The 11,438-nt window shown below is 41.6% G+C and overlaps 1 protein-coding gene across 2 annotated transcripts; it reads left to right on the forward strand.

Annotated features, from left to right (window-relative positions):
- The first annotated feature begins 431 nt into the window (after nucleotides 1-431).
- On the forward strand, nucleotides 432-11,101 carry lhx1a (LIM homeobox 1a). 2 transcript variants are annotated; one of them, XM_076977068.1, is made up of 7 exons: nucleotides 434-525; nucleotides 2,248-2,387; nucleotides 3,849-4,906; nucleotides 6,290-6,513; nucleotides 7,176-7,453; nucleotides 8,978-9,143; nucleotides 10,542-11,101. In XM_076977068.1, exons 3-7 carry the CDS (start codon nucleotides 4,737-4,739, stop codon nucleotides 10,919-10,921), a joined length of 1,218 nt encoding a protein of 405 aa, XP_076833183.1. In that variant the 5' UTR covers nucleotides 434-525; nucleotides 2,248-2,387; nucleotides 3,849-4,736; the 3' UTR covers nucleotides 10,922-11,101. The 2 variants fall into 2 exon arrangements, with proteins under 2 accessions (XP_076833184.1, XP_076833183.1); XM_076977069.1 differs by lacking the exon at nucleotides 2,248-2,387 and having other exon boundaries at nucleotides 432-525.
- Nucleotides 11,102-11,438: the final 337 nt, after the last annotated feature.

Below are 11,438 nucleotides of genomic sequence, written 5' to 3' on the forward strand. Positions count from 1 at the left end.
ACTTTTTCGTTTTTGAATAACAGCATGTGTTTTGCTTTCGATAATGATAAAGACAGTAAACACTCATCAGCGACCGGACTTGATCCGCATCTGTCACGTGCAACATGACGTTTTATCTTCGTCAAAACCGAACCGCGTCGCTGTCCGACTCCACCGTTCGACTTTGCTGGACTAATGTTTTTCTTAATCTCGCACGAGCCCAGCAATTCAACATTTGGACCTAATACAGGCCATTTCACTAACGTCAATCTCATGAATAAAAAGCGTAAACACAGCGGTGCAGAGAGACGTGGAGCACACAGAGACCCCCCCCCCCTGTCCCCCACCCCCCAGGAGCTCCGGGCGGTCCCGGTGCGCTCAGCTGATCAAAGACCGAGTCAGGGGTAATATTTCTCACTTTATTACCGGAGTCACACTGTGTCTGTATAGCCGACGATCACACAGCACACTGCCCACTCGCCCTCCACGGGTTAAGGTCACGCAGCTTACAGAGTTGCCACAAACAGGGATCACATCAAAACCAAAGTAAGCTAAACTAAACTAAGCTAAACTAGACTGGTATAAAATCCAATAAAATAAATATCACAGGCCAATTGGCGTGCTTTTTAAATACATGTGTGCTTTCATTAGTTCTTTTTATTTTATAATATACTTTATGTTTAGGATTTCTTATATGACAAACGCCTTTATATTTTAAAATCGTGCAATTTCGTTGTTGTTTAATTCAATGTTATTTTTTACAGTGTTTTTAAACCAAAATAATATTGTTAGACATAAATATGCCCTAGGCTGAAAGGGATTTTTGGTTTAGCAGTTTCAGTGTATTTAAAAAAGAATTAACTCCATTGTTGCATGTATATACAGCATTGTTAGATATAGTTTAACTTATCAGGAGTTATTTCAAATACTTTTTCTTTACAAACGTGCCATATGCGTTTTCTGTTGTGGAAATGGTTATTGTTCTCCAGCAAAAAAAAAAAAACTTCGAACTTACTAAAATAAAACAGCAAGAATTACGTGTTCAATACAAGCAGGAATATGGTCATCTTAAATTTACAAAGATTCAGCAAATCACCAGTCTTGGTCGTTTTTACTGAAGGATCATTTATTGCGCCCGGTAAAATATTTTAAGGGTTCATTTGGAAGACACTACGTTAGACAGAATGTGTAAAAATGTAGCATTAAAGATTTATGCTACCATTACACTCACACTATTCACATAGTCTGGTCTATCAGAGCCCTTCCCGCTGGGAGCATGCGTAATACAAGGGGCGCGTGCGGATGATGGACACGCGGCTCGTAGCGCTCTGCATGTTTCGATGGGCAGCTGCCTCTAGCACTGTCCTTTATACAGACTGCCTGGACCGGTCGAGTAAATCAGTTCAGTACCCAGTGAAACGCAGCCTTAACTCAACTTTTGGTGGTGAGGCTACTGGCATATAGCATTGTAGGCCATTTTGCTCCAGAAATGTTAAATTTGTATTATATTTATTATTACTATATTTATTATTATTATTATTATTATTATTATTATTATTATTATTATTATTATTAGGATCAGATAGTTCCAAGTGGGAGATCTGTGGGTTTTTAATAAAATGTAGAATTTAGATTTATTGTTATATTATTATTATTATTATTATTATTATTATTATTATTATTATTATTATGAAATTATAGCCTGTAAAATAATAAATAAACATACAGTTTGCGTTGCTATTATTATTATTATTATTGTTATTATTATTATTATTATTATTATTATTATTATTATTATTATTAGTAGTAGTAGTAGTAGTAGTAGTAGTAGTAGTAGTAGCAGTTTTATTACTACTACTACTACTACTACTACTACTACTACTACTACTACTACTACTACTACTACTGCTGCTGCTGCTGTTGCTGCTGCTGTACTACTAGTAGTAGTATTAGTAGTATAGAATTATTGTTGTTGATTTAAAGGGCTAAAATTATGTAGGTCTATAGACCCTCAGTCTTTTTGGAACGAGATAAGTTAGCAAAGAAAAAAAGAACTAAAGAACTAAAGGACAAGACCTGCTAAATTAATGCTATAATAATTTACTGTGTAAACCTGCTCCAGAGACGTGGAACTGATTCTGGAGCTATTTACGTCTTTTACGTTAAAAAAATTGAAATTTTCCGACATCACTTCATTTCCAGTGTCATAGAGTCACGTGACAAATACAGAGCTGTGGGTTCATCTTTTATCTGTTATTTTTCCTGAAGCAACACATGTCATCCGAGGGTCCCACAGTCAGAGAGGAGCACTCCCTAGACGACCGGGCAGCTGTCAGCGTGTCTTGTAGCGCGCGCGCGCGGCCTGTCCCTGTCCCACGCCTCCTCTTCACACGAGGACCGGCCCATATGTACGAAGACACTCGGCATTGATTCCAGATTCCAGTCTGGACCGTTTGGGTTGTATACGCAGACTGAATATAAATAACTGAATAGGGTTCAGTCTGGCATTTGTGTGTGTGTGTGTATGTGTGTGTGTGTGTGTGTGTGTGTGTGTGTGTGGGTGTGTGTGTGTGTGTGGTTGTAGTGATGGTGGGTGGGTGTCATGTCAGATAAAGTGAACGCATGCGTGTGTTGTGGTGATGTAAGGAATTATGTGCACTGTATTTCCGTATTATGTGATAATATCCTGTCCCGCTATCCCGACGGTCTTTCTAGCAGTTTTTTCACATTTACTATAGAAAATAGGAGCGAAAATACATTTAAACACAACTTTCATACTCGCGTTATAGTCTCGTTTGGTTGTGAGTTAATGTGAGTTAAAGGACTATCATCCAGAGTGCCTGGCGGGTGACCGCGAGATTCGGGCGTAGTTCACCCAGAAAATATTTCATTGGTGGCGACATCGCACTCACAAATCTGATTAGTGTTGATACATGAGGAGTGTGGAAGCATTTAGCGTCAGACCGTTGATGTGTGCCGCTGGACCGAGGTGTTTGCGCCATTAAGAGGTGCTAAGAAGACGCAGCGCCCCGTAAACTTTGGAGGCTTGTCGTCTTTCGCTTTTTCTCCTTCGACAAAAGACCAAAGGAAGAAAGTGTATTAAATTGCCTTTGCATTTTGTTGATTCCGACCCGAGGTGGTGCGAACGATTTAATCAAGCGTCTTTGAAAAAAATCTTAATGGAAGGCACGTGCACCGCCACAGAAGGAATATCCACGCGATAAAATCCGGATGCCACGTTATCCTGCTGATTTGCACATAAGTGGGAAGTTGGTAATGTGTGAAACATTAATCCATAATTTCGACCAAAGCAACACAATTTTATGGAAGGAAATATTATTCGCAGGCAAATCTAAACAAAACAATTAGCCTAACATTTCATGAACGCAATAAAGCAGCAAAACGAAAACATTAAATAAGGCTGAAACGTTTCTTCCGTCATCGTGCAATAAATTGTTCTCGTAAATCAAATAAAGTAATTAACGTTGAATAATTGGCAAAATTGCTATTGCAGAATTAAATAAAAAAACTTACGAAGATTCCGTATTTGTAAATGTCTGCTATATCACAGTCGTCAGTTTTGAAAGCAGGTCGTTTTCGCAGTGTCATTATTCAGACAACACGTATTTAACTGTAAAGAAGCCAAAAGATGCAATAATCTACCTTATCGAAGGGTTCCCAAGTCCCTGTCCTCCTTGTTTCCATCGGGCGAGAAAAGATTGCTGGATTTTTTTTTAATAATTGGAAGACGTGGATTCACGTTATTATACTTCACGTATCTACGTCTTTCTGACTACTCTCTACATTTACTAAGATATGACAGTTTCTGGGATTTTTGACAATTGGTTTCTTCTGTTCCCTATAAATAGCCGAGTGTACCGGCAGAGCGCGGAGGAGACGGCTAATGGTTACTTGAACGGGGAGGACGCTGATTGGCCTCTTCCTGGCGTGACGTCAGGAGCCTGTGAATAAGGCTGGCTCGTGAGCTTTCAGGAACATGCAGAACACTGTGGGCTGCGCGAGGAACGTCAGTCCTGTAGCGACATGTCACGCACAGCCTGTCCTTTCTAGCATCCTGCACCTCTTTTAGCACAGGGAGAAACGCGCGCGCGGACGGAGACGCACTTTTCAAGTTTGACGCATCTGCAATCTAGAGCGCGCTCAAGTGGATACGTGGACATGGTAACGCGCGCTCGCGTATTTCTGAGCTTGCGTGTCTTGTCGTGCGCCGGTTCCGTCCAAGACCGGTTGCGTTAAACGCTTCTCCATTAAATGCATCTCCATCAAAGTCTTTCTTTCATCGCATTCTCCAGTGTTTCAACCCGACAACAGCAGCGATCTACTGATGCGTAATGGTGATCTCCGTGTAGCCAGCATCCGGTTGGTGATTTAAAATTACCCACGTGCACTGGCTTTATTTACATCTTTGCGATCGTGTTGATGTGGAAGACAGTGGAGATGACTGACAACTGAAACCCCAGATGCGTTGTCACTTTCTCATATGAGAAGACTTTTTTTTATTGCGATATTTTTGGACCGTCACAGGTTTCCGTCCTGACCCGCACGCGCACTTAGAAGTGGTGCCGCCGCCTGAGTGTTCCTTCTCTTCTGCACCGGCTGTTCACAAAGACTCGCGAGGGCACTCGGAGTAACCTTCAGAGCGACGACCCCTTTTTACTCGGGTGTGTGAGAGAGATACTACAGGTTCTCGGGGTGTGGACACGACGGCAGTAATTGTGGGAGCACTTCCAAAGACAATGGTGCACTGCGCGGGCTGCGAGAGGCCTATTCTGGACCGGTTCCTCCTGAATGTGTTGGACAGAGCGTGGCACATCAAGTGCGTGCAGTGCTGCGAGTGTAAATGTAACCTAACCGAGAAGTGCTTCTCCCGTGAAGGGAAACTGTATTGCAAAAACGACTTCTTTAGGTAAGTTGGAGACAGGGTTCTGTCCTCCCCAGCGTTCACCACCGATCCTGTTGTTGTGAAAGACGAGAACGCAATTGTAGCACCAGTCCAGTTAAGGCGCAAAAGAACAAGTTTGCGAGAGATTATGCTATTTGGGATATAATTTCTAACCAGTTTGTGTTATTCTGACAATATTTATTTATAGGTCTATACGAGTTTAAATGAGTTTCTGGTGACATGAGAAGCCAGTTGATTTTATTTGACTTTTTGTTTCAAAATTATCTAGCAAATATTTATATCAGACTCATAGCACTTATTTGAAACGACAGCATTCCATCTGATCTGTTTCATCGACGCTCTCTGGGTTCAGTAGTAATGTTGAGGTCGAACACAAGTATCATATCTGTCTGATTCTTGCCTGTTTTATCTGAGCATCTCAATACCAGCGTTAGCTTGCTTAACACATCTCTATCGTATAAATCATAATTTTAAAAAGTTGTTACAATTCTTCAGACACAACGGTTACAACAGCACAAATACATGTGTTCATTGTTAGAAGCACAAATCACACCGTCAGGTGTGAAAGTAAGAATTGTCAACAAGGCTGGCATGTTGAATGCTTTGATTAGCACAACCATTAATTAAATACTTGTTAATTTGAATTGTCATGCAAAATGAACAACACGTACACTTTGGGTCTGTATACTCACACGCGGGAGAGTGGTTAAGGAAATCGCACTTTTCTGAAGGACGGGCCACCAGAGAAGTCGCAGGGATCAATGCTTCGCCGGGTTAGGGGGAAGTAAAGGGAGATGAGTGCCTGTCTGTCTGCACAACCTCGTGCGTTTGCACTGGCTCGAGCAAAGATGTGATAAGTGGATTTGAATAATAAACGACTTTGAGGAGGAAGCGGGACACACAATCACAGCCTCGCAATCAACAACCACTGTGCAAAATCGCAGCACACTGTAAATCAGAATTAACTTGCGAATATCTTCAGCGATCGCATGTATTCGTAGAATCGCAGTTTTCCGTTTCTTGAAGGTGTTTTAAATTTTGATATACAGTCTGCAGGCCTATACGCCTTTGACAAAGTGTTTCCCGCTGGCGGAATTATTTATTTATTTTGTTTGCTTATTTTTGACATAGATAATATATTTTCATTTTTATATATGTGCTCTCATTTGGCAAAAAAAGGTTATTTAACAATTCCTCTAACAATAACTATTTCCAAAACATTTTATTTATTTGCGATGATCATTATGCGAATGCCATCGTTTAAACTAGGGAAAACGACTCTTAAGCGTTTAAACCTTCGTGTTCTTATTTCTGTACTTTCTTGCTATTTCCGTGTATTGTCGTGTTTTTAAACTTGCCGGATTTGCTGCCGTGTTTATTTCGCAGGCGATTCGGGACGAAGTGTGCGGGCTGTGCTCAGGGGATCTCACCGAACGACCTGGTCCGGAGGGCCCGCAGCAAGGTGTTCCACCTGAACTGTTTCACCTGTATGATGTGCAACAAACAGCTGTCCACGGGGGAGGAATTATATATTATAGACGAAAACAAATTCGTGTGTAAAGACGATTATTTAAACAACAGCAACGTAAAAGACACCAACCTACTCTCGGGTAAGATAAAAAATAATTGTGTTCAAACCATTAATATATTTTTGTTATCTAAACCCACTCTTTTCATTTTTCCATTATAACCCATTACGCAGCTGACTGCCATGACTAAATAAAAGAGTTGTAGAGCTTTTCCTTTTAATAAAATTAATCAAAAGGCACGCGGCAGTGGCTACCACCGCTTAAATAAACAACGACGTCACGATAATGTCAAGAAAAAATATGGATATGCGGAAATAAGTTACTTATATATTTCCATATATTTCATATTATTTTTAATGGCTTATATTTTGCAACTTGATTAAGTGGCCCTCTAGGTCTTTAGAGAGTGATCAATTACCGACAAGCCTGGTCGAAAGCCCATATATATATATATATATATATATATATATATATATATATATATATATATATATATATATATATATATATATATATATATATATATATAACCTTTTTTACAATGTTACTATAAAAAATTCATAATATTTATATTTAATTTATATCAAATCTGTCGAGGCCTACCTTATTTCAAATTGGTCTAGCCCTACTTTTAATTCCTTCATAATTTCAGTCTTTATTCAGATTGCATAAACATTGGCCAGTCAGTTTCTGCAAAAATTCTGATGTTCATTTTAATTTAATCTGTCTTTCACACCATTCAGTAACAGCTTGCAGTGATCCCAGTTTATCGCCCGATTCTCAAGATCCACTTCAGGACGACGTTAAGGACTCGGAAATCGCGACCTTATCGGACAAAGAAACAGTTAACAATGAAAACGACGATCAGAATCTGGGAGGCAAACGTCGCGGCCCGCGCACCACGATCAAAGCGAAACAACTGGAAACGCTGAAGGCGGCGTTCGCGGCCACCCCCAAACCCACGAGACACATCAGGGAGCAGCTCGCGCAGGAAACCGGGCTGAACATGCGGGTCATCCAGGTAAAACAGCCTGTGCAATAAAGCAAATCATAATGCATAGACGGGGCTGCTTTGACACTGGGTTCGACTAATAGTGGACAGTGTTTGGGGCACCATGGTGATCCTTGTGCTTAGTTGCTTCCTGCTATTAGAGGCGCAGAAAATGTCCATTTTGAGGGGTTCTGTTGGGTTTGTGTGAAACGAACTTCCCTTTGCCACGTTGGTTGGACGTGTCAGCGCGCCGCGGGGAAGATGCAGACGCGCTCTTTTGCGCGCGTTGCGCGCAGCGACCCCAGGGCAAGATCATTTGAATTGAAATGGGAAAATGTTTTTTTCTGGCATCCGTGAATATTTGGAAGTAATATTTATATAGTTAGCCTAATTTTTATTCTTGGCTCCGGTGCTGGAAAGACGTGCCAACTGGCGTAATATCGGTAAGAGCGACGGGAGTGTTGGCACCGCGGCGCCATCACGTTTTGCGACCACATTTAGCCATGCTGTGACGGCTCTCAGTCGAGCGGAAACTCCGAAGTCTGGCCCTGTGTCTGTCAAAATACATCATTCCAGGCGATCTTCTGTGCGGAAAAGACAATCGATTATTGCCGTTTGCTGTAACCGTGGAACTGTAACAAGGCAAGGCTGGGTCTGCTTAGAGAAAATCATTTCATATGTCCTTCAGACAATTAAGAAAGCCGCCAGCCTTTCAGGAAAACGCGCCGTTATTCGGGTAGAAAAGATGTGATAAATAAAGATAAAGCAATCATATGCAGATGAGGTACAATCGGCAAAAGTCGTCTAAAGGCCAGCTGTGGGATCGTGTTTTCAAGCCCCTGAACGTTATTTCATGCGGGAAATGCGAGCACGGAATATATTTACGGTGGATATTTAAGAACATCCGTAAGCAAGAAGGGCGCGTTTCGAGGGAGCATTTCTATATTACTAAATAATAACATCATATTGATTGATAATACATTTGCTCTTAATTATTAATTGGAGATTTAAAGTAAATATGGCTGCACCCTCCTTTAAAAGACCGTTAAATTGGGAATAATCACCGCAACACGAATTCAGTGAACACCGCACCAACACACAGCAGCGTTGAGAGGAAGGATGTATGTATCATAAAACGAGACTCGCCTTGCAAACACAGGCCAGTTGGATATATAGTGTCAGTCACTGTAGTGCAGTCTGCTAGCTTAGGTTTTCTAAGTCATAAGACAAGCCATTACCTGTTATAGAGTTTTGGTTAATTGATATCTGTATGAGTAAAACACGAAGTAAAACAATCATTTAAAACAATATTATTTCGCAGTGTTATGATCCAACTAGTAATAACATATAATTACGTATAATACGCACACAATGAGTGACACCCGTATTTTTAAAGCCATAAAACCTATGAATAAGAATAACAAAAGACATTGCAAATGTTTGTCCGGGATTATACGCGCATTGATTTGTGTTCCATGAAAATAAAATAGTGATTTCAGACATCTATTGTTGCATGCCATATAAATCTGTTTTTGGTTCGTCTGTGCGCGTTAGGTCTGGTTCCAGAACCGGCGGTCCAAAGAGCGACGTATGAAACAGCTGAGCGCGCTCGGCGCGAGGAGACACGCGTTTTTCCGGAGTCCAAGGAGAATGCGCACATTGGTGGACCGTCTAGAACCAGGAGAGCTACTTCCAAACGGCCCTTTCTCCTACTATGGAGGTAAGACTGAATTAATTGCAGTGGATTGACAAATCTCACGCTTTCATCTTAAATGTTGTGTACTTTTACATGTAAAGGGATTTTACATTTGTTAGCGGTCCTGGGACGCCCTCGAGGGCTACCACACACAGTTGGGTGAGAATAATTTGATAATTTAGTTGACTGTGTAGTTAAAAAAAATCTAAAGATAGGCTATGTGGTGAGTATTTATTTAAGTTGATGTTTTTATGGACGGGTTTAATTCCTTGTTTACTAGCTGACGGCAGAAAGAGTATCTGGCTCGTGGCGCAACTAACACGACATAAAAAAAGAAAACGAAAAAAATATGTTGCATTTGGAATATTTTAAACCAGTAATTTGCGTTATTGTATACTTTCATGCTGACCGTTTGAACAGCACATATAGACAATTCAAGAGTTAATTTTAACGACGCATATGGGTAAACTCTTGGTTCTCGTGGATATAAAATAATGTGTAATATTATTGCTTTTTTGGTTCTGGTTATTATCGCTGATACATCTGTTGTAAGGGTAGCTGGTGTTGACAGCGTTATGTTTCCGCAGTAGCTGTTTTCGTCTTTTTCAGAGTCTTCATTAATGCGTCAGTCTTTAACATAATTGAGGTCAGCAGGTTAGACAGTTCTGTAAAAACGTTTGTTTTCCATTGGTATTTCTCTTTTTCTTATCCTCGATGCTTTTAAAACTGATATTTGTGACTGTTTACTGACAGTTTACACATTTTCCATGTTTTTAGTTGCTGTGTTTTTAATAGTTTCATATCCTGCCAATCAAACTGAATTTCATATATAATGTCACTTCACAAAGACAAGTTCTAGAGATGTACTTATCCTTTTTGTGAATAGTGTGATCATTTAAAAGTGTACATGACGGGGTTTTCTCTTTCTTTTTCTCTTTTCTGTTGTGTTCCTTTCCTTTTATCGATGGTAAAGAAAAGACAATTGGTGATGAAATAGAAGAGAGAAAAATATATATCTGAACAGAGAAGCTGTTCTGTTCAGAGCCCCAGACGCTGGATCAGTTATGCACACAGCTGATTTCATCCCCGCCTTGTCTTTACGGGTTTAATCGGGAAAAGTTTTTTGCTTTGTGTATTATCCGTTGCTGGCAGTGTATTTACGATTATTCTGCAGTTGGGGTGTGAGGTTGATCTGCGAGAGACACTGATGAAGTTCTCCTCCTTCTCCTTAATTTCTCGCCAGCCTTGTTCTTTCCACTGAGCCACATTTGAGATTTGAGTGAGACGAGCTCCGTGACTAATATGTCCCGCCGAGCGCTCGTCCCTCAGAAACGCAGGCTACGTTTTCAATGAATTTTTAAGCATAGGCCTTCTGAGTTGTGTGTGCTTGAGCCAAATCTGATTTCTCCCTTTGATTGGCAGATTATCAGAGCGAGTACTATGGACCAGGAGGAAACTATGAGTTCTTCCCTCAGGGGCCTCCATCATCGCAGGCTCAGACCCCGGTGGACCTTCCTTTTGTTCCGTCCTCGGGACCCACCGGCACCCCTCTAGGGGGCATGGAGCATCCCATCCCTGGGCACCACCCGTCCAGCGAGGTGCAGCGCTTCTCGGACATCATGTCCCACCACCCGGGGGACTCGCCGAGCCCGGAGCCCGGGATCCCGGGGCCACTCCACAGCATGTCGTCCGACGTGTTCGGCCCCAGTCCTTCCTTTACCTCTCTGTCCCTCAACGGAAGTGGATACAGCAGCCACCTCTCACACCCCCCCTCGGAAATGAACGAAGCCACAGTCTGGTAGCTCCTGAAGGTGGATGTTTCTCCAGAGACTGTTTAGGGACACAGGAGGGACATGGGCTGGGGAGACAACATCACCAGTCACATATTTTTTTTATTTCTTGCCGTTTATATTTATTGTTTCTGACATTTCGGCATTTTTGTTTGTCTGCTTGTTTTGTTCCTTTATGATTTTTTTTTTTTTTGGGGGGGGGGGGGAAGCATTTTCACAGGGGACAGTAGAGGACGTCATGGTGGATGTTCCCGTGGTATTGTGTTGCTGTTAGATTGCATTTCCTTCTCATCAAAGTCAGAACTGGAGCACTGACCAGACTGATGGCCAGTGTTGAGCTGAGCGTTTGTCCAGCCGCTGCTGTGAGCTCCCTCCCCTGAAGCCTTCCACACACCAATGACTCCTCCCTCGCTCTCCAAAAAATGATTGCCACATATTAGCAGCAGTAGCTACTGTCAGAGACTTTAGCTTTATGAGAGACACCCAGGACAGCACACCTAACACTTCCCCGCGACTCCGACCCCAGGAA

Source organism: Brachyhypopomus gauderio, chromosome 16 (assembly GCF_052324685.1).
Source record: "Brachyhypopomus gauderio isolate BG-103 chromosome 16, BGAUD_0.2, whole genome shotgun sequence".
In the NCBI taxonomy this organism is placed as follows: Eukaryota; Metazoa; Chordata; class Actinopteri; order Gymnotiformes; family Hypopomidae; genus Brachyhypopomus; species Brachyhypopomus gauderio.

What these genes read in the sequence shown, in the direction of transcription:
- lhx1a (XM_076977069.1), top strand. Translation starts at nt 4,737, where the DNA reads ATGGTGCACTGCGCGGGCTGCGAGAGGCCTATTCTGGACCGGTTCCTC. An exon ending in TGCAAAAACGACTTCTTTAG is followed by an intron (nt 4,907 to 6,289) that starts GTAAGTTGGAGA and finishes TTTATTTCGCAG; the next exon opens with GCGATTCGGGACGAAGTGTG. An exon ending in TGAACATGCGGGTCATCCAG is followed by an intron (nt 7,454 to 8,977) that starts GTAAAACAGCCT and finishes TGTGCGCGTTAG; the next exon opens with GTCTGGTTCCAGAACCGGCG.